Source organism: Neofelis nebulosa, chromosome 12 (assembly GCF_028018385.1).
Source record: "Neofelis nebulosa isolate mNeoNeb1 chromosome 12, mNeoNeb1.pri, whole genome shotgun sequence".
Classification (NCBI taxonomy): Eukaryota; Metazoa; Chordata; class Mammalia; order Carnivora; family Felidae; genus Neofelis; species Neofelis nebulosa.
In genome coordinates this window covers 18,350,857-18,373,657 of record NC_080793.1, presented here as the reverse complement: position 1 = coordinate 18,373,657, position 22,801 = coordinate 18,350,857, and the positions used below count along the sequence as shown (strand labels likewise).

At 47.8% G+C, this 22,801-nt stretch overlaps 1 protein-coding gene across 4 annotated transcripts in view; it reads right to left on the bottom strand.

Moving 5' to 3' along the window:
- The window catches only part of ASTN2 (astrotactin 2), an 885,184-nt gene that overhangs the window by 241,261 nt on the left and 621,122 nt on the right, over nucleotides 1–22,801 (bottom strand). For all 4 annotated transcript variants that reach the window (XM_058694362.1, XM_058694365.1, XM_058694363.1 and 1 more), the window contains 2 exons: nucleotides 5,263–5,387; nucleotides 660–764 (listed from right to left, as the gene is read on the bottom strand). In XM_058694362.1, the coding sequence (XP_058550345.1) occupies nucleotides 660–764; nucleotides 5,263–5,387 (230 nt within the window). The remainder of the gene's footprint in view (nucleotides 1–659; nucleotides 765–5,262; nucleotides 5,388–22,801) is intronic.

Below are 22,801 nucleotides of genomic sequence, written 5' to 3'. Positions count from 1 at the left end.
GAGATCCAGACAGAGGGAACAGCATGTGCAAAGGCACAGAGGCATGAAAGAACATGGCCCATTTTGAGAACTATAAATTGTACCTCGTCAACTGAAACACAGGGTTTGTGCAGGTAGAGCATGGGCAGCATATGTGCCCGTGTGTTGGAGGGGTATGTGTGATTGCTGTCTAGGAGTTGGACAGGAAAGGAAATCATCCAGGAGAGACCAGAGGAACCAGTGCCTCAGAAGAATTTATAATCCACAGGCCTGACATACACAGAACATAATTGTGACTTAGATTGTCATTTACCCCATCTCCCACTCACCCTTCCCCATACTGCTATGATACCCCTTCCTCCAGGAAGCTGCTCGGACTCCTCAGAGCAGACAGCTCCCTCCTCTGGGGCACTGCTGCCCCACTGTTGGCATTGAACCGACTGAAACGTAAGGGTGTCACTGTCTGTCTGCTTGTCTGTCCCCCCTCCCTGTGGGCTCCTTAATGGTGGGGAGGGCATGGCCTCATTCCCTCAGCATCCCCAGTGCCAGCCCAGGGCCTGGCACCCCTTAAGCCCTTAGGCACATGTGCTGAATTGCACCAAGCCCCCTCCCCCCTAAGCCCTTGGGCACACGTGCTGAATTGCACCAAGCCCCCTGGCTGCCTGAGAGGTGGTCCTCACCTGCCGAGAGGGTGATGGTGCTGAGCTTCACGCGGTACAGGTTGCTTCGGACCCGCCACTGCTGCACCATAGGGTAACCCATGGCCTCGTCATACCTGATGTCTCCTGGGGGACAGAATAAGAATAAGAAGAGTGTTTAGAGAACACTCACCAAAACCCCCAGCCTGCAGCCCTGCTGTGTAATGGCTCCTTCTAAAAAGGCAGATGCTTGCCTTGGCATGCGGGCTCTCACTGGGGCCAACAGCTTTATCTGGATCTGCCTCCAGGCCTCTTCCTGGCCTCTGATCTCAACCCCAATCCTGCTTTTTCTCTGCCCAACAGCTTATAAGCAAGCAAAAGCAGATTTATGATTCCATGTAATCCTGCTGGCACCTTGCCATGGGAAATTAGACATCTCAGTGCCTCTGTTTCCCCACTGATACTATGGCTACCTATGCTGACCTTATTTCACAGATGCCTCGGGAGACTCAAATAAGATAACAGAAGTGGAGTCCTGTGGGAACCTGTCAATGCTGTATGTGCAGGCACAGGGTCAGTGACCACAGCCCGTCCTCTGCGTATCACCTATGGCTGCTTTCACAGGATGACAGTTGTTCTCAGCAGGTGCCACAGAGCTTCCTGTAGAGCCTAGCACATTCACTATCTGGCTCTTTCTGTTGGCTGACCCCTGTTTGGACCACTGTTTTCTAACATGGAAACATGGGGTGAACATCGGTATCACATAAGACACACATGCACATACATAAAGGCTCACATTTCAAGTAAGACTGAGCTAAATGAAATTAAGCAAGATTTTAAAAACTCTGGGTAATTTCTGGGGCACTTGGGCGGCTCAGTTGGTGAAGAGACCGACTTTGGCTCAGGTCATGACCTCAAGGTTGGTGAGTTCGAGTCCCACATCGGGCTCTGTGCTGACAGCTCGGAGCCTGGAGCCTGCTTTGGATTCTGTGCCTCCCTCTATCTCTGCCCCTCCCCCACTCACACTCTGTCTCTCTCTAAAAACTAAATAAGCATTAAAAAAATTTTTTTTTAATCTGTATAATTTCTTGGCACCTTGACTAGATTAACATGCATTCTAAAGCTCTAGGAAGGTAGCAGTGTGGGTACTGTACTACTTAAGGTAGCATTTTGCAAACTTTTTTGACCAAGGAATCCCATTTTCGTAGAGGGTTCACTGGAACGCATGTTCCATAGAATGCATTTTGGAAAACACAGGTATAGACAAAGAATAAGCAAAGATGAAACCAGCACAGTGTTAGCAAATGGTTAACTCTAGGTGGTGGGTGTATAAAAGATTCTTGTATTCTGATTTATATCTATTTGCATTTTCTAAACTTTCTGCTCTTCGCACTGAAATATCTCTTTTTTTTTTTTTAATCAGGAAAAAAATACATGAAAAAGAAATGCTAGTCACATCAGCAGTTAATATTATTGTTGTTATGTATCCTCTGCAAATGGCAGGCACATTTTCTGTCCTTTTCTCTTGTCCCCTGGTGAGGAGGCACTTAAAGAGATATCTGATACCAAGATTAAAATGAGAATCTCATTGGAACCAATGATTTCTTCCTGGACATTACTGCAGTATTAAAGTTGTCCATTACTGTCAACTTTTTTTTTTTCCTCCTTAGCCTTTTCAGGAATAACATAATTCTTTTTTTTCCGAAGCTTTCATTTTAAAGTAAAATATTCATGATCTCCAAATATATGTCTACTGGAGCGGGTCGTTTTGTGATAAATATGTCCTCTCTGTTTATCTGCTCTGCCTGTCCTGTCCTTCCTCTGGAGAGGCTGCGAAGAGAAGGAGAATGGGTGGGGGTGGGGGATGAAGGAGGGGCTGTGTTTTGAATCAGGCAGGAGCAAACAGTCTGCACAGGAAGACTAGACACCTGCATCCGGATAGCCTCTGCCCCATCTGTTTGTGCTCGTCCTGATTCAGAACAGGCTTGGAGTGGGGATTGGCGACGGGGGCCCATCTTCAAGAGAGGGAGGCAAAGCATCTGAATGCAGGCTGTGGACACAGTTCATTCACTGGATGACATGGCGTCCAAAGGGAAAACAAATGCTATATCTTTTGATTATCATGAAACTTATAAAGCCATCATTTTTGCCTCTCCCCACATTGTTGGACCTCCCCATAGTCGTTATTATCGCTCTGCCCTTCACTTCCCTCCATCTCTGGTCCTTCCTGGAGTCCAGCCTGGAATATAAGCTCCTCTAGTGGACTGTTAGCTTCTTGAGGTCAAGGAGATGTTTTGTTTTTGTTTAATGTTTATTTATTTATTTTGAAAGAGAGAGAGAGAGAGAGAGAGAGAGAGAGAGAGAGAGAGAATCCCAAGCAGGCTCTGCGCTGTCAGCACAGAGCCTGATGCAGGGCTCCAACTCTCAAACCTGGAGATCATGACCTGAGTGGAAACAAGAGTCAGGTGCATAACCGACTAAGCCACCCAGGCACCCCAAGGCCATGGTCTTTATTATCTGCACTCCTGCAGAGCCAAGAACAGAGCCTGGACCATAACAGGCTCTCAACAAACACTTATTTACTGGCTCACTTGCTCACTTGCATCCTATACCCAATCATAAGGGTATGGCTCATCCTTGGTCCTTACTCATCCTTGACCTCCATTTTATCTGACTCTATCCTAGATCCCCACCAAAAGATGGGTTTTTTACTGGTAAGTTTTTTTTGTTGTTGTTGTTAACTCTAGAAATATAACAGTTCCCTTATTAGGATGCCTCCAGAGATCCTCATGTCAAAACAAACAATCCTAATAATTTGTACCACTAATACAGAAGCACAATGCACCGAGCATTTTACACCTACGATCTCCAGTACTCACCACGGTGCTGAAGAATAGTTCTTACACCCCATATCTCAGAAGAAGAAACTGAGGCTCAGAGAGGGAAATGCCCAAGGACACACAGGTCAATGCCTGTGCTTTTCCATTAAAGAACAGCCCCTCCCCACAGACCATGGTGATGTCTGCTTTAAGGGGTGGTGAACTCCCTATGACTGAGGGTATCCAAGAGGTATCATTACTCAGTGGGGATATTACAGATCTGATCTCTTCATTGGTAAGGAGGACTAGACGAGATGCCCCTGACAGTCTCGGTCAGCTCTGAAATCCTATGATCTTATGAAAATCTAAAATTAAGGAAGGCACAGCAGTTTTTAGACAGATTTTACAAAGCATTTTTAGATATATGAGTTCATCTGATCTACATCTGGGCTCTTTTTGAAGTAGGACAGGTCAGGAAGGTGATGTAGGAGAGTGGATACGGCATCAGCTTTGGAGTCAACACCCACTGGGCTTAAATCCTGACTCGACTGTGGACTAGTCATGTGGCCTTGGACCAGTTAAATGATTTCTCTAATCAGAAAGAAATCCTGTCCCCTTGAAAGGGGACAATGACCCTTGCAGGGTTACAGAGATGAAGATGTGCACGGTGTATGGCCCCTGGAGACCTGAAGCACACATGACCTGGGTCCTCTGCTCCGTCCATGCCACTTTATTGGAAAGGCTGTGGAGGTTCCAAGGGCTTGCACGTGGTAGAGGGGGCTAGGAACCAAAGTTGGCCACACTGCGTGGTCTTCCTTGGGGGACAGTTTCCTTCTCAGTGAGAGGGTGCAATCACCTGTGAGGATGACCATTCTTGCGGGCAGTGGTTGAGATCCCCAACCACTGTATCACAAAAGCAGAACCAGGGCCTTTACATCTTAGGAAAGGCCCTCCGAAAAGGGTAGGAGAGGACCTGGGAGAAGATGAGGGGGAGCAGAAGGGCATCCTGGGTGGGACAGAAGATAGAGAGTCCCAGGAGAGCCTGCAGAAGAGGGGGAGAAGGAGAGGGAGGGGTGGGGGTTGGGGAGCTGCAGAGCAGAGTGAATAGGGCAGAAGACCCAGGGCGGTGGAACCTGGTTCTCATCCTGGTAGGCGTGCTCTGTGACCTTGGGCTGATCCCATCACCTCTCTGAGTCTAGATTCTTCATCTGTATAATGGGGAAAATAACACCCACCCCACAGGATGGCTCAGCGCCCATATTCAAAATCAAGTTGTGTAACAAATGCTTTCAAGTGAGGGAGACTCCTGGTAGAGAGGGCCAGTGATGTTACTTTAGCACAATTTAAAAATAAACCTAGTGAAATAAGCTAGACGCAGAAAGACAAATACTGCATGATCTCGCTTTTATGTAGAATCTAAAAAAGCCGAACTCATAAAAGCAGAGAGTAGAATGGTTGAGGGTTAGGGGGAAATGGAGAGACGCTGGTCAAAGGTACAAAGGTTCAGTTATGTGGGATGAATAAATTCTGCGGATTGAAGGCACAGCACGGTGCCTAGAGTTAGCATACTTGAAATTTGCTAAGAGAGTAAGTCTTGGCCCAGATCAGAGGCTGGAGTCTCAGGGAATCCCCCTAGCTGTGCATGGACCATAGCAGAAGCCTCCCCTCCCCCTTCCCCCCCCCCCCCCCACAAATGGCAGGTCCCTTTTGCACTCTGTCTCTCATGAAGGAGGAGGCCCGTCTTGGATGTGCTGAGGACTGACAGGCACCCAGAGAGCAGATGTGCGGTCAGAGCGGCGGGGAGGGGTGTAGCATGTGTGGCTTACCAGTGAGCAGCTGGAGGTCCGGGAGGGGCTCGGAGAGGACCCCCCGGCACTGCTCCTCCACCGGCAGTGGGATCACCAACAGCCCATCGGCCAGCTGAGGGAAGTCCTTGATGAAGTTGTTCTCCCTGTGGAGAGGAGCACAGAGACCGCCAGAATGAGAACGTGGAGGCTGCTGGGGGCTGCAGGGTAGGAGGGCCGGGCTCTTGTAGTCAGATCTGAGAGACTCTTGAGTAGGCGGCTGTCCTTGCCCTTCGCCTCTGGCTCCCCGCGTCCTGGCTCAGAGCACGTGGTGCTAATCACAGACTCTAGACTCCTGCAGGCTAGGGCTCAAGTCCTGGCCCACCATCCACTAGATGCACAATCCTGAGGAAGCTACTGTTCCACCCAGAACCTCAGTTTCCTTGCTATGAAGTGAGATATCAGGGTTGTTGTAAACACTTAATGGGATAAAGCTGCCAATTGCTTAAGACACAGTCTGAGGCTCTACAAACTGTGTATTTGGCTGCTAAACATCTCCTTGCATAAGCAATGACAGTGGCGAGCTAGAATGTGAGGGAACTGGGCACAGCCTGGAGTGCTTGGAGGAACAGGGGCAGGGTTGAGCTGGAGAAAGGAAGGCTGCAAGGAATGGGTGTGAGTGTGCTCAAGTGGAAGTGTTCTAAGGCATCTTTTGGATCACACGCCTCCTTTTACAGATGGGGAAACTGAGGCCTAGAGAAGGGGAGCGACTTGCTCCCAGACCCACCCCTCCTCACTCTCCCCGCCCAATTCCAGGCTCATGCTCTTTCTCCTGCCCTGGTTTCATCAGATGCCTCTATTCCTTCCCTGCAGGGCCATTGCAGGGAACAGAAGACAGACCTTGGGGGACTGAACCCTGAACAGAGGTAGTCTTTTGGGCAGGCGGGGTACTAACAGTGCATCCCATGGGGGGAGCCTTCAATCTTTCATGCAACAGACCTGCCTAACACTAGAACAGCCTGCCAAGCCCGGTGGTGAGCTTCCTGTTCTTGAGAGTGTGCAAGCAGGGAATCTGACAGCCACTTGGCACGGATTGTATTAAAATCTGACATTTGAGTTCCCTCCGTATTCAGAAAAGCTCAGAATCTGAGACACTAATCACAATCTGGAGAGGAGAGGGAGGAGGAGGGGGAGGAGAAGAAGAAAAGGAGGAGGGTGTTTATCACTTCACTGTGCCCCCTGGAAAGGGCAACTTTGAAATGAAAATCAGGAAGAGGAAAACAAAGATAGGGATGCCAACGCAATGCCTTTGAAGCCTGGATCTCTTGAGCAGTTCAAAAGCAGCTGTACAAACGTGGGGGCGGGGCTGGGTCACTTCCTGTCTGTACTCCCTGTCCCCGCTGCGCACCTCACCCTAGGCACCTGTGAAGCCCCCCCCCAACGATTCATTCATGTAGGGAACCCCTCCCCTGTATCCTGACCCCTGAGGAGTCCAGGGTAAGAGACGTTAGCCCCATTTTCAACATACTCAGCATTGCCAGTATCTTCATCATCATCATCTCTCACATTGTGTCCAATCCTCAGAATTTGCTAGGGTCTGGCTAAGTGCTTTACATACATTTTATCACTTAACGTTCACAGCAACCCCACAAGACATTTACGATTACATTCTTTTCCCAGATGATCAAAACGCGGGGCGCAGAGTGAAGAGGTGGTGGGTGCTGGGGTTTGAACCCAGGTCTGTTGATTGCACACTTGGGAAAGTTGGCAGCTGGGCCTGGGAGTGTCTGCTGAGCACGTGTGTGCATGACAATGAGTTTCTAGGTCCACGCTGGTGCACTGAGGCATGCTATTTTGTGTGCCTGTGTGGGCGTACCCCTGTCTGTCTCGGGAGCTATACTTGTTTAAGTCTATGCGTGTGCCGTGATCATGGCTTCCACCTAGGTGTTTGTGGTTGGCGTATGATCCATTTGAAAGCCTGGGTGTGTGGAACAGCCATGCGAATAGAAAAAGAGGGACTTCTGGGGCGATGGGAGTGCCCCTAAAGGGGCACGTTAACACTCGACAGGGTCTGAGGGCCTAAGTTTCCTTCTGTGTCCCTTGTGAGGTGGCCTGTGGTGGTACAGATCTCCCCACAAAGATACGGCAGGGTGGAGGGTGTCTGCATGCCCAGGTCAGCTGAGCTCACACTCTGGGTGGAGCCCTGAGCTGGCCCGAGAGATTCAGAGAGATCGGATTCTCCCCCACTTTTCTAGATCTTCCCAGCCTAGTGGGGGAGACGACAAATGAGCCATGCGGAACAGCCACTGGGGCCCAGTGATCAGGAATTCTGGGTGGGCTGGATGCTTCTGGGACCCAACTCCACGAGACCCAAGCACCTGTTTCAAGCGTAGGTATGGGCACGAGTGAGAAGATGCCAGCGGCTCTGGAGACTGGGCTCCAGTTCTGCTCACACCACACCACACCTCATTGCTTAACCTGGAGCAAACCGCTCAAACTTCAGATTTCCCATCTGTAAAGTGAGGGTCAGAAAAGCTGTTCGATCTGCCTTAATGAGACAGCAATAGACAATAAGAATAACCTTTTATTGAGCACCTACCACGCACCAGGCACAGTTCCAGGTACATTAATCTTCTCCCAACCCTATGAGGTCGGTGCTGTTAGGACCCTCACTTCAGAGGCTGAACAGATGAAGCACAACACAGTTGGAGATCCCAGGTGGTCTGGCCCCAAGGCTCCCAGTCCTCACTACTGCTCAGGTGCAGGGAACTGTCAAAGCCAGCAGAGCAGTAGCGCCCCTGGGTACACTGAGCCCAGACAGGCCACGGCCAAGAGAAGGAGCGTGCTGCTCGTTATGACTTGACCGAACCAGCTGCTCTGGTCTCCACGTGACCTCACCCATCTTCACTGCATTGCCATGAGCTGGGTGCTCACTCAGCCAATGCAGAAGTAGAGGCTCTGAGGTGTGCAGTACCTTCCAGAACTTACACAGAGTGCACTGGAGAAGAGGGATCTGAAAGCAAGCTTATGTTTTCTCACTTTACCATCCAGGGTCTCCATCTTCTCTGGCACTGCTTTTAGAGACAGAGACAGAGACACCCTCTTCACTCCACATCCCTCTGCCTTCTGTGCAAGCCAGGCTTCACTTGGTGGGTAGATATGACCCCACAGGGACAATGAAAGGCAGCCTCGGGATGGTGGGGTGGAGGTGGGGGCTCATATGCTCTGTGTTCCTAGAGGAAGGTTTTCTCCCGAAGCTTTGGGAAAGCAGGGAGGATGTTGAGGAAGCACGTGAGGAAGAAGGGGAAGATGCAGGGGTGGGAGATCGAAGGCCAGTGTGAAGGCTGGGAGGGAGGGAGGCAGGGGCGAAGCAGGGGATGGTAAGACCAAGGTCTGTCCCTCAGAAAGGGGCCCCTTTGCCGCCACCGCCTGGGGATGGCCACAGTCCTGCGTGGCCGTTGCCAGCAGAGGGCGCCCAGGGCTTTCACATCTCCTGGGCTCTCTCGGGAGGTACAAAAACTCAGATGGGAAGAGCAGGCGCCAGGAAGTTCCCCTGGGCCCAGAACCGCAGACAGAACCCAGACAGCTGCTTCAGAATCCACCCACCTGCAAAAGGGACGCGGGAGACCGGCGGGGTGCTGGTTAAATTCAATTGCCAGAAAGTGAATTCTGATTCTCATAGCTTGTGTGTACGTGTGTGTGTAGAAAAACAAAAACAAAAACAAAAACAAAACCAAAAACAAACTACAAGGCAACTGATCCCAAAGATAGGAAGATGGGAAGGAGAATGAGTAATATTTATCGATCATATTTGTTGATCATCAGCTATGCCCTAAATAGTGTGTGTGCATGTGTGTGTGTGTGTGTGTGTGTGTGTGTGTGTGTGTGTGTGATTTTAACCGCATGAGACCTCTAGGAGACAAGTAGTATTACCTCCATCTTGTAAATAAAGAAATGGGCCCTCAGGGAGGTTAAGGAACCTGTCCCACATGTCCACAGTTAGGAAGCTGGCAGGGGCCAAGACCACTTGTAGCCAACGGGGAGGTTCCCAGCTTAGTGCTTTGCACTTGGTAAACACCTTCCCAATGGATCAATCCAAAGCCCATGCTCTTGATCCCTGGTATAACCTGAGACCAGTCAGTTCTGCCCTTTTACTGCCAGAGCGGATGCTCTCTCGTGCCCACGGGTGCGTCTGTATGTGTACGTGAGTGGATGTCATGTTTCAAACTGGGACAGGGTCACAGTTTCTTTAGACAAGTATCTCCCCCAAAATATCCATGAATCAATCTCAGCTGATATTATATGAAAATACTTAATTAACTTTTTTTAAGCTTTTTTAAAATTTATTTTGAGAGAGAGTGCTGAAGGGGCAAAGAAAGAGGGGGAGAGAGAGAATTTCAACCAGGCTCCGCACTGACAGTGCGGGACTCGAACTCGCCAACCGTGAGATCATGACCTGAGCGGAAATCAAGAGTTGGTTGCTTAACTGACTAAGCTACCCAGGCACCCCTGGAAATGATTAATCAACTTAAAAATAGCAGATCCTGGGTTCTGGGCACTCAGGAGGGCCCTGGAGGTACGAGATCTCACTTGTTCCACATTTATTAGGGTCTCTCAAGTTGCAGGGACTGCTCTGCACACCGGGGCCCAGCAGGAAACAGGGAGGTGCCTCCATTTACAAGGATCAGAGAGAATGCAAGGCATGTAGGAAGGTCTGAAAGGTCTTTGAAATCTAGCCTCTGCCTACCTCCTGCCTTATGTTTTGACCCCTGTCCCCTGGTCTGCTGTTCTCCAGCCGCACTGACCGCCCTTAAGTTCCTCTTACAGGGCATACTCACTTCCTACAAAGGGCCCACTGGGGGTTTGCCCTCTCTCTGGAAAGGTCCCTGCCCCGTGCGCCTGGCTATCACCTGCTTATCATTCGGACTACACATTACTGCCAGGACAGTTCTCCTGTTATGCTATCCCATAGTATCTTTCCTTCCACGAAGAGCTTCCTAACTCCTACCCATAGATGTGCTCCCGGGGACCTTCCTTGAGACCTGCCCTGCCTGTTAAACTGTGAGCTCCACGGGGGCCAAGACTACCCCTCTGCTACTACTGCCTCCCCAGTGCAAACTGCATACAAAGTGTGTACTCACTGAACACTGGATTGAAGGGATCTTGGGAATCTAAGTCTAAAACTCCAGCCTGTCCCCACGGAGCTTCAAACCCTGCTTTCTTCCTCTTCCTAACTGCATGGCACCCTGGTTCCTCTGGAGCTCAGCTATCTGGAGCTCAGATAGGAGCCAGGGGCTCCAGCCCCACCCAGCTGCTGGGGACCAGATGGGAAACGGTGGTCTAAGCAGGGGTTGGTCAGACCTCCCACACTGGATGAACACATGTGTACGTGTGTGCATTCCCACTGGGGGTGGGGGGATGCAGCAGGCGGGGTGCGCTGAAGGATGTCAACAGGAGGCAAGAGGCCAAGTTAAAAACCCACCTCCTCTTCCATGTAATCATCTCGATTTTCCCCAGATGCAATAAAACCCTCCTATCGCTTTTCCCTCATGCATCTTGCTCGTGAATAGATCCCAGAAGTGGCCTTGGGGTCTGGTGGTGGAAAAGGCAAGGGCTCAGAAGTCCTGAAGACATGGATCCAAATGCTGGCTGTGTGACCTTGGGGAGGTCACTTCCATTTTATGAGTCTTCGTGACCTCACCTGTAAAATGGAAGTAAGAGGTCTGACTTCCAGGGGCTGAGAGGAAGAGTCATTTGTAAAGTGATCCTTAATGATCCCATTTCCAGAACCCCACACTAGATACTGAATCTCTTCAAGAGCCTCAGAGCACCTGAGACAGTGACTACTCCTAGTAGAAGCCCCGTAAGCATCTGTTCAGTTGTGTGCAGAGGTGAGAGGCAGGCCTCTTCACCCACCATGCCACCTGCAAAGGACCTCCTGACTCAAAGCTACAGAGTATTTCCGTGGAGTATGCACCTTGTCTAGCTTCCCTCCCATCAGCCATGCTGACAAGAACAGCAAGCAGGGGAGGCTGGGCTCCTCCGCCACCCTCCCCAGCCTACCTGAGGTCTTCCCTCCCTCCTGCCCCAATTTAAGAATATGTGTGAGTGTTTTGGATACATTAATACACAGCCACCAGCACGCAAGAGCCGATCACCCCTCAGTTCTGGGGAAATTAGCATTTAAATTGAGGCATTTCAGGGAAGTAAATCATCCCAGAGCCAGCCAGCACTGTCTGCAGCTCTTCCTCAGTGGAGGGAAGGCGAGGAGCCGTGGCCTGCAAGCTGTTCAGTCTGCAGGGAGTGGCTCTCTCCACCATTTCTCGCTCCCCCCAGGCTGCCCAAGGCCTCCTAAAAGGGTGGCAGTCAACCCCCAGCACCACTGAGGACATCTCACCTGGTTTAAACCATGCTGTATCCCTCACCTACGCCTAAACTGAGGCTTTCTGTCAAATGAGAGTGGTGTTTTTGGCTGAGATGTGGTTTCCTGTGTGATCAACGAGCCGGGACATGTGCTCTCATCTTGGCTCTGGGGAAGCCACTCCCCACCTCTGGGTGGGTGAGCAGCTGGTAAAAATACTTGGGCTTCTCAGAAGTGTAGATTAAGAGGTATTAGGCTTGATTCTACAGGCACTCTGTATGTTCTGGAGTCACAGGGACCAGTGTTGTTGAAACTGATGCTGACATCTGTCCATACCCAGCCTCCAACTCTGCTCTTCTTGGGGAGCAGTTAGAAACTTTGTTCTGTGATCTACTTCTTAACTATGGGTCTTTGTTTACATTCTCTGCTCACGTGCTGCACTGAGTCATTCTTACATTCAACCTTTTATTCATTCATTCATTCATTCATTCATTCAAATATTCAGTGAATTTTCATTATTACATACCAGGCCTTGGAAATACAATGACAAAACAGACATTCTCTGTCCTTAAGCTCCCACATCCTAGTAGGAGACACATGTGTAAAATGCTTCTAGATAAGTGTGCGAGGTGAATAATGGTTTTGAAGAGGTTCAAGTGAAGTATTTTTCATTCCCCATAAATCATATTTGTCTATGGCACCCCGCCCACTCAATCAAAAGCATTCATCCCTTAGGTAGAAGGGCAGATATCATCTAGACAAGAAAGGGGGTCATTGCTCAGCTTTGCATCTCAAAGATGACTTTGTAGTGTCTTGAACTAGACAAGAGTTTCCAAAGCCAGCCTGTGCTAAAAGTGAAGGTCCCCTTATATATCAAAGCCAGGCCTGACCGACTCAAATCATAGTGTCTTATTTTAATGTATAGATGGTGCAGGCTATGACCTCAGGGGAGTTCCCACCAGACAGGAAAAGGAAGGAGAAAACCCTTCTTTCTGCCATCAGTGCTGTGCTGGATTGCTGAGAAGAGAAGGCTAGGGGGGCCAGGAGCTCATACCCAAGGGTAGACAACCCCTTTCTGGTCTTTTGGAAGGCAGCACTGCCTCCCCATCCACCCCTGCCTCGAGGGCAGTGTCTACAAATGCTGAGATACTAACAAGTGTTTGGGAAAAGTCCCAGGGCAGGTGAGCAGGGACACTGGGGCCTGCTGCTTCAGATCAGGGATTAATCTGGGGAGCTGGGGAGCCCCTCTATCCAACGAGCCATGGAAGCTCCCATGAGAGGGCAGCAGGAGGTGAGCAAGAGACTGGAAGTCAGCCTCTGATTCCTGCACCTACAGAGCAGACATAACAAAGCTGACAAGACTTCCTGTCCTAACCCCCTGCTTGCATGGAGGCAGGGATGGGGAAGGGGACCTGAGATTAGAACAGAGGGGCTTCAGAGTGTGGGGACCTCATGACTCTGGACTTTGGCAGTGTATTCTGACAACATATCCTTCCTCAAAGGACTACCCAAGACCATCCACATCCTAACGGATGCCAGTGCAAGGGCACAGAGCCACGCTCAAGTAAGAAATCCATAGTGATTCCAAGCAAGGATCTAGTACACCATGCATCCTGAGGCCTCGTGGAGGTGGGGGAGACTGCTTGGTGAAGAAAAGGCAGGGTTGGCTGGGGAGGAGTTCAACTTTGAACAGACTAAGTACTTCCTCTAAAGAGGATGTTCTGTATCCTTCATTGGTAACCTGAAATACTTTTTTTTTTTTTTTTTTTTGCTATAAGTGAAATGGAAACTTGAGGAAAAGATTATTTCAGCTGTAGAAAATTAAGACTACAGTGTTTTGCATAACTGAGTTGTAGTGGGAAAAATGTTTAAATCTTTTATTGTTTAAAGAGACAGTTATAGGTTAGAGTTATAAAGTTTAAGATTCACAGCAGGGAGGTTCAGAGAACAAGGGGGTAGAAAGGAGGGGCACTTAACACAGAGTGGGCAAGGTGGGAAGGCTGCCTGGAGGAGGTGAGCCTTGACTGATTGGGAGGGGTCATCCAGGGAAACAGCAAAGAATGAAAATGGGGTCCAGGCAGAAAGAATAGCATGTGCAGAAGTCTGAAGTGGTGTGTGTGTGTTGTGTGTGTGTCTCAGAGAGAGAGAGAGAGAGAGAGAGAGAGAGAGAGAGGAGGTAAACACTCACATGGCACATTCTGGAAATTGAAAGAAGCCAAGATTCAAGATGTAAAAGCATTGACTAAAATGCAAAGACGGGCTGGAGAGGGGCACATAAACAGATCAGCTCTTACCAGTCTTTCAAGTGATGCTAAGAAATGCAGGCTTTATTTTATTTTTTATAATTTTTTTACTGTTTATTGATTTTTGAGAGAGAGAGTGAGTGAGCGAGCAGGGGAGGGGCAGAGAGAGAGGGAGACACAGAATCAGAAGCAGACTCGAGGCTCCACTCTCTGAGCTGAGAGTCAGCACAGAACCCGATGTGGGACTCAAACTCACAAACCGTGAGATCACGACCTGAGTGGAAGTCAGATGCTTAATTAACCGCCTGAGCCACCCAGGCGCCCCAGGAATGCGGGCTTTATTCTGAGGGCAAGACGACCCACTGCAGGGGTTTCAGCAGGAGAGAAGTACTTTCTGACCGGAGCTTTAGCAAGATAGCCTGGACACACGCTAGAGGGTGAGCTGAAAAAGGAACAAGGATGGAGGGAAGGAGTGTGTTAGTATGTTATGGGGTTTTGCAGCACCCCAGACAAGCACGGTAGAGGCGCCCTACGATAGGACATGGAGAAGACGCACCCCTTTGAAAGACACACAGCAAGTAGGACCTGCTGTTCCCTGTCACCAGCTGCACGCGGTGGGAGCAGAACGAGTCATGAGACGTGTTAGCAGTGCTGACTCCAGAACCCACGTCCACTTCTGGCTAAGCACCAGAGCCCCCGGACACCCCTGATTTTACCTGCTATGGCCGGAGAGCAGACCAATGTCCATCGGGAAGTTCTTGCCTCCTTCCTGCCCCTACCAGCTGGCAGCCCATCCTCCATGCGTAAGATTCACAGGAAGACTGTCAGATCTCAGTAAAACCCCCAGTGTTTTGTGCGAGCCCAGCCACCTCCAGAGGGAGGCTCCCAGGATTGCCGTCTCTTCCTTGGCAGGATGCAGTTCATGACCCCCACCCTACGGGCTGTTTCACGGGTCATGGGAGCAAAGTTGCTTCCCTGGCTCTGCTGGGGCCCATGCGTGTGGGGCCGTTCTTATCTCAGCTGATGCTCGGCACATTGATGAGAGAGGGGACAAAGGCAGGGCAGAGGAAGTGACTCATTTACTGGTTCCTGGGTTGGCAAGACCAGAACAGGCTACCCATCCACATTTTTGATTTCCAGCCCCAGAGCTATTTCCTCTTGCATGTTCTGGAGGGTTCCTAAGAAAGGCCATGTTACCTGCCCTACCCCCTCGGACCTGTGGGCTCCTTGAAAGCAGGGGCTGCATTTGATTCTTCTTTGCAACGTCCCCTGAGCCCTCTTGGGAGCCTCCAGACAGACTTCATAATGTCTTCTTCTCTAGAAGGCATCCCTGAGCCCCTTCATTGGAAGGGACGTCCTGCTTCCACAGCACTTGATTTTGACTCTGACCACAGCCTCTGGCAAGTATATAGTCGTTCTCTGCATGCCGGTTTCCCTTTCAAGGCTCTCTACTTCTCAGTTGCAGGGATCTGGGAATCTGGGGATCTGGGATCTGACAATCGTCTGGGCAACTGCCCTCTGAGCCTTCCTCACCTACACACCCTGCTTCCAGGGTGTGTACAGACACAACACAGGACGGCTGTGTGCGTGGGTTCAGGCCACCACCCCTCTCCCAGGGTCTGCTGTAACAGCCTGTTAATAATGCACTCTGCATTCAGCCTGGTCCCTCCAATTTGCCAACCATCCTGTGGCCAGAATGATTTTGTAAAATGACGGTTCTAGCCCAGATGTATCACGGGCCCTGTGTATTCGTGTATTAGCGTTCTGTTGCTGCCGTAACCAACTGCCACCAATATAGTGGCTTAAACCAACATACACTTATTATATTTTTTTGTAGGTCAGATGTATGACATGGGTTTGTGGGCTTCAGGCAAGGTGTTGGCACAGCTGTATGCTTTCTGGAAGCTCCAGAGTAGGAACCGCTCCCTTGCCATTCCAGCTTTTTGAGACTGCCCGCGTTCCTTGGTCCCGGGCCCTCTTCCACCACCATCAAAGCTAGCCAAGGCAAGGCAAGTCCTTCTGGAATCACATCCCTCTGGCCTCCTCTGTTACCTCCCACTCACCTTTTAAGGAACCTTAGGATTACATCAGACCCACCTGGATAATCCAGGCAATAATCTCTTTATCTCCAGATCAGCGGCTTGATTTCCACCTGCACCCTTAATCACCCTTTGCCATGGAAGGTAATTTATTCACAGGGTCTAGGGATTAAAATATGTACATCTGGAAGGCATTATTCTGCCTACTACACTCCATTTCCACCCCCGGCAGGAGAGCTTTGCTGGTGCCTCCCTTTCACTTGGGGGTTTGATGCCCCTTCTCTGGGTTTCCACAGCACCCATCCTTCCTCTATCTTAGCACTTTCACACTGGACTGTTGATCTTGGTCACTCACTGTCTCCCTTGCTGGACAAAGGGCACTTTATGGCAAGGACCACATCTTTCTTACTCGCTGCCTACATCCAGCCTTGACACAGTGGCTGAAACACATTCTAAGGGCTCAATAAGTGATTATTCAGTGAATGAATGAATGAATGAATGAATACTCCTAGCTGAATGGAAATGTGGGAGAGACCACCCATCCAGCTGTGTTACTCCAATCTCCCCCTACCCTTTCGTCCCTACATATCTAGTATCAGAATGACAAACGTCATTTTTAAGCTAATATCTACTGATTCCTTGCAGTGTGCTAGCAATTATTCTAAGGGATCTGCACACATCTTGTTTCACACAGCAACCCTGGGAGGGAAGCCCTCTTATTCTATTTGTTTGTTTGTTTTAAATAAAGGAACAGAAGAGTAAAGAGATTGATTAAAGTACAAGGGACTAGCAAGCTGGACGTGGAACAATTCAACTCCATGTTCTTAGAAACTGCAAAAATAGGCTAGTAATGTTTAATCTTGCCCCAAAATGAAATGCTGAAACGTGCAAGCTGACTCACCAAAAATACCAGTGTTGGCTGAATGTGCCAGATGGATGCCCACATTGATAACAGTAACTGCTCTTTATTGAATGCATGTCATGTGCTAGGTCCTCGGCAAGACTTGTTTCTAACTTTTTTTTTTTTTTTTGCCATAGACTGAATGTTGGTGTCCCGCCCCTTCAAATCCATATGTTGAAACCTAACCCCCAATGTGAAGGTATTAGGAAGTGGGGACTTTGGGAAGTGATCAGTTCATGAGGGTGGGCCCTTCATGAATGGGGTTAGTGCCCTTGTAAGACAGACCCCAGAGAGCTCCTTGTCCCCTCCACCAAGTGAGGAAAGGTACCATCTAAGCACCAGGAAACAGTTCCTCAGCACACATGAAACTGCCACTGCCTTGATCTTGGACTTCCCAGCCTCAAGAACTTAGAGAAATAAAACTTTTTGTTGGTTCCGTCATGAAGTCGATGGTATTTTGTTAGAGCAGCCCCAACACTGAGCCCCAACAGCCCCAACACTAAGACACTTCTAACATCTTGCAAAGTCATTATTATTATCTTGATGCTGGAGGTAAGGAGACTGGGTCTCAGTGAGGTGGGGTCACGTTCCCAGCCTCACCCTCCACTCTGCCACACCCCTCTCCAACCATGTTCACACGGTCTTTCTCCTGCCTTGCCCTCATGCATATGAAGGTGTGCATGAACACACACACACACACACACACACACACACACACACACACACACACACACACACACAATGTGAAGCCTGGCTTACACACTGTACTGCCTTCCCTCTCTAAATGCAAAATCATTTCTACCAGAGGCACCAAACTCACTTAAGCATTCCGGGCATGGCTGCTTCTAACTCCTGCCCTGGTAATTGCAATCCCTGAAATTGAAAGAAATCGCAGGCTAGAGAAACATTATCTTCTCTTCAGCCCCTGTGCCCTCCCCCTCCTCAGCACCAGGACTCCTCGTGGTGTCCTAACCCCAGGAGCAGGCCGGATTGCTGTTACTGGGGCTTCTGCAGCTGTTTCCGGAACGTCCCCTTCCATTTCTCAAGGGAAGGAATCCAAGACCCTGCTACCCTGACATCCAATTTCAGAGCTGGGGTGGCGAAAGTTCGACATCACTAGGCCCAATCTCTGCATTTTTTTCTGACCCAGCACTGTCGTTATCTCTGCTTTTCAGATGCTATAATGAGATCTGAAGAGGAGAATTAGCCTCACCAAAACCTCCAGACAGAGACGTGGACCTAAACACAAATCTGCAGGGCCTGAGTGAACAAGCCCCTGGTCCTAGGTGGCGGCTGAGCCTGTGAGAGAGGGGTACGGCTCAGCCTAGATCCCCCTCTGCAGCCACAGCCCAAACTGCACGCTGAGATTTACCCCCCTCCATCCCGGAAGGGTCTACTGCTTATGTTATCATAGTCAAAGGCAGAAGCCACTATCCCTGTGCTGTTAAAAAACATTTCAATTGCAATTAGGATTTCATATTCCAGTGTTCAGGGCACTCTCTGTTCTCAGGGCACCATGATCCCCACACACCTCCACTCATGTCTGTCTCAAGGGTGTAGCTTAACAGCAGACACAAAATACGTGTACTCAAGCACTTGCTGAGTGAGTCCAAGTGTTGGGACTACTGACTCTCCCTGAATCATGGTGTGTGTGCTCACCATTCCTCAAGCACCCCCAGTCCTCTCCTGGACAGGGAGCCAGTTCTGTGAAGCTGTTCCACCAACTTGCCTTAAACAAGTCACTTCCCAGCTCCGGGGGTGTCTTAAGCCCTGGGGTCATTTCTTTGACAAATACAGGCGTCCTCAAACGGCTCTGGCACAGAGGGCTAAGAAGTTCCCGAGAGGAGGAGCCATGTTCCCATGGGCACTCTGTATCTTCCTTCCCACCTCGGGAGCAGTCTCTACAGCCAGACCACCTGAATTTACAGCATGCTTCCAATTCCCATCCCCTACATGGCTCTGGTTAGACAGAACGTTGAACCTTTCCTGGGCCTCTGTTTGCTCATCAGGAAAATGGGAATAATAATCATCCTTAGCCTTACATACTTGTCATAAAGATTAAAAGAGTCCATAATGTGAACCACAGAAGAAGGACTGAAAATAGCAGGCTCTCGATAAATAGTAGCTATCGCCGTTGTGGAGCACAGTTTTATTTAACATTCTCGAAAAGCCTGTCTTGATTAGGAATAAGAGAGATGCAAATTTTAGAGCTGGGATGGACCTCAAATTCTTTTCTTTTCCTCTTTCCAGGCAGCAGACACAGCTTGTCCAAGTCACATGATAGGACTATAATGAGAACCCAGGACAGGTGGCTACTAATTTGGAGTTCCTTTTTTTTCTATCATGGGATTCTTTTTTTTTTTTTTTTTTCTGGCTGGTGGATTTGATTTTTCCCTAACCTCATACCCTATCCCTGACATCTGGAAGAGTTTTTTTTTTTTTTTAATGTTTGTTTATTTTAAGAGAGAGAAAGAGACAGAGCATGAACGGGGGAGGGGCAGAGAGAGAGGGAGCCACAGAGTCTGAAGCAGGTTCCAGGCTCTGAGCTGTCAGCACAGAGCTCGATGCAGGGCTCGAACTCACAGACCATGAGATCATGACTCAAGCTGAAGTTGGACACTTATCCGACTGAGCCACCCAGACGTCCCCTCTAGGAGAGTTATTAATGCTAAAGGCAGTATTCCCAGCACCATATGTTGAACACATCTCTTCCTATCACATTATGCACTGAAATTGTTGTGGGTATGTCTTTCCCTCCACATTGGGAACAGAGACCTACTGTGTCTTCTACTTCTCCAGTTCCCTACAAAGAGTTAGGTACATAGAAGATTCTCAAAAATGTTTGTGAAATTGAATCTTCAGGAGGTTGGACTCCAAATTAAATTAAAAAGACATTTCAAAAATCCTAACTTAGGAGTGCCTGGGTGGTTCAGTCAGTTAAGCTTCCAACTTTAGCTCAGGTCATGATCTCACGAGTTTGAGCTCGGAGTCTGGCTCTGTACTGACAATGCAAAGCCTGCTTGGGATTCTCTCTCTCCCTCTCTCACCCTGCCCCCCAAATAAATAAATAAACTTTAATAAAGAAAACTACCTAACTTAAAGCAACAAATAGGAAAAATCAAAGCCACATTTTAACTAACCTCACAGCATCAACACATTTGTAACTTTATCTGTAGTATTTAGAAAGAGAACCCTTTTCTTCTTTTGCTTTTTTTTTTTTTTTTGGTTGTTGTTGTTTTTCATTTCCTTTTCTTTTCTTTTCTTCCCCTCCTCTCTCCTCCCCTCCCCTCCTTTCTTCCTTTCTTTTACTCCTTTCCCTTCCTTCCTTCCTTCCTTCCCCTCCCTCCCCTGCCCTTCTCTGCTTCCTTCCTTCCTTCCTTCCTTCCTTCCTTCCTTCCTTCCTTCCTTCCTTCCTTCCTTCCTTCCTTCCTTCTTTCCCTGTTAACACTTAAAACCAAGCCATGAGGTGCCTTTTAGCATCAGAACATGTGGTCTAGATACAGCTGGTTCTGGTGTGAATTTCTGGCAGGGGTCATATCTCTGAAAGTTTCTTTCTTCTTCACTTTTGCCTTTTTCCTTCTCCCTGGGGCACCTTGGAAGTCTTTCCATATAGCCACCTCTAATGAGCTCTGCAGAATGAGAAACCTGCTGCAATAGAAGAAAATCTAATAGCAATTGCTTTCTTGTTTGCTCCCTCTTCTCTTTCTCTCTCTTTTTTTATTAGTCATTAGCAATGGAGAAAGAAAACACCCAAAGGCAGTAGAAAGGCAGCAATATTTGCACGTGCTTTCTGCAACAGTGAGCTAATGAGGAGCCCTGATCATCTCTCATATCCCTTCTTTTTCAATTCTCGCAGATCTGATATCAGTTGCAGTCAAATCCAGACCCCAGCTAGTGTGGAATTAGCTATTTTGCATCATAACCAAAGTGAAGTGTGGGTACTGTTGTAGGACAACTGGAAATGGCTTTAAGTGCTCCTTAAAAACCAATGGACGTCAAGACTTAAAAAGGGCCTAGGAAATCCAAAAGATCTAATTAACGAACACAATTTTTGGTCTTTTCAAGATCTGACACCAAAATGTAATTCAATTTAGTTTTCAAGAGCCTAGGTCTAGCTCATACCCTTGCTAGTTAGTGATCATGGTTGTCACATGGCCATGCTCAGCCTCAAATTTGTCTATAATACTCCCACCCCACGCGTTGAGAATGGGTCTTCAACTCCACCTCTTACTGCGTGTGTGATCCTGAACAAGTTATTTAATTTCAGGAGCCTCAGTTACCTCATTTGTAAAATGAGGATCCAAATACTACCTACTTTTATAGATTTAATTACGAGAAGAAATAAAGGGGGTGAGGGATAAAAACAACCTTGTATATATGTAACTGTATGGAAGTTTCCATTTATTTTCTAGAAAGAAGGGGCAGGTCTAAGTCTTGCCTCTGCCTTTTTGGATAAACTTGCCTCTGTCATTGGATAGATTTCAGGTTCCTCATTTGCATTAGGGACTAAATCACAGTACTGGTGATTCTAAGCTATGGTGGAACTAAATGAGATGACAAATACACCATGACACCTGTCACATCATACTATGCATTCCATAATGTTCATTACTGTTATTATTACTATTAATAATAAGAATGTGAAGTGGGTTTTTTTTAAATATATAGTGGGAAACCCCCAAAGAATCAAAAGTAACAGCAACAACAAAAAATAATTCCTGAAACTAGTAAGTGACTATGGCAAAATGACAGGATACAAGGTTAATATACGAAAGTCAAATTCTTTCCTATATGACAGCAATGAACAATGGAATTTGAAATTAAACACAAAATACCATTTACAGTGGCATCCAAAAAAAAATGAAATCTTTAGGTCTAAATCGAACAAAATACACACAAGATCTATAAATGAGGAAAACTTCAAAACTGATGAAAGTAATAAAAAAAAAATCTAAAGAAATGGAAAGACATTCCACGTTCATTCTCATGTTGTTAAAATGTCAGTTCGTGCCAAGTTGATCTATAGATTCAACGCAATCCCAATCAAAATCCCACTAAGTTATTTTGTAGAGATCGACAAGCTAATTCTAAAGTTTATGTGGAAAGGCCAAAGACCCAAAACAGCCAACACAAACTGAAGGAGAGAAAACCAAGTCAGATAACTGGTATTGCCTAACTTTAGGCTTATTATAAAGCTACAGTAATCAAGGCAGTATGGTATTGGTGAAATAATAGACAAATAAGTTAGGAGACAGAACGGAAAGCCCAGAAATAGACCCACACAAATCTAGTCAACTAATCTTTGTTAAAAGAGCAGAAGCAATTCAACAGAGAAAGGATTGTCTTTTTTAAAATATGGTGCTGGAAAAATAGACATCCACATGCCAGAAAAAAGAAATCTAGACACAGGTCCTACACCTTTCACAAAACAATTGACCCCACATGAATCGTAGACCTAAATGCAAAGCCTGAAACTATAAAACCTCTAGAAGACAACATAAGAGAAGATCTTGGTGATCTTGGGTTTGTTGATGCATTTTCACATACAACGCCAAAAGCACAATCCATTAAAGAAAAAAAAAAAAGATATGTTGGGCTTTATTAAAATTAAAAACTTCTGCTCTGTGAAAGACACTGTTAAGAAAATGAGAAGACAAGGCACAGATTGGGAGAAAATATTTGCAAAACACATATCTGATGAAAGACTTGCATCCGAATTATACAGAGAACACTTAAAATTCCACAATAAGAAAACAAACAACCAGATTTAAAAAGGGGCAAAAGAGCTGAGCAGACATAGCACCAAAGAAGATATACAGATAGGAAAGAAGCATATGAATGCACGCACAACACATGTCATTCCGTAATTGCAAATTAAACAACAATGAGATACCACCACATAACTATTGGAACGATAACATCTAAAGCACTAACAACACCAAATGCTGGTGAGGATGTGGACCAGAAGGAAGAGTTCAGTGCGACTGGGAATACAAAATGGTACAGCCACTTTGGCAGGTAATCTGGCAGTTTCTGG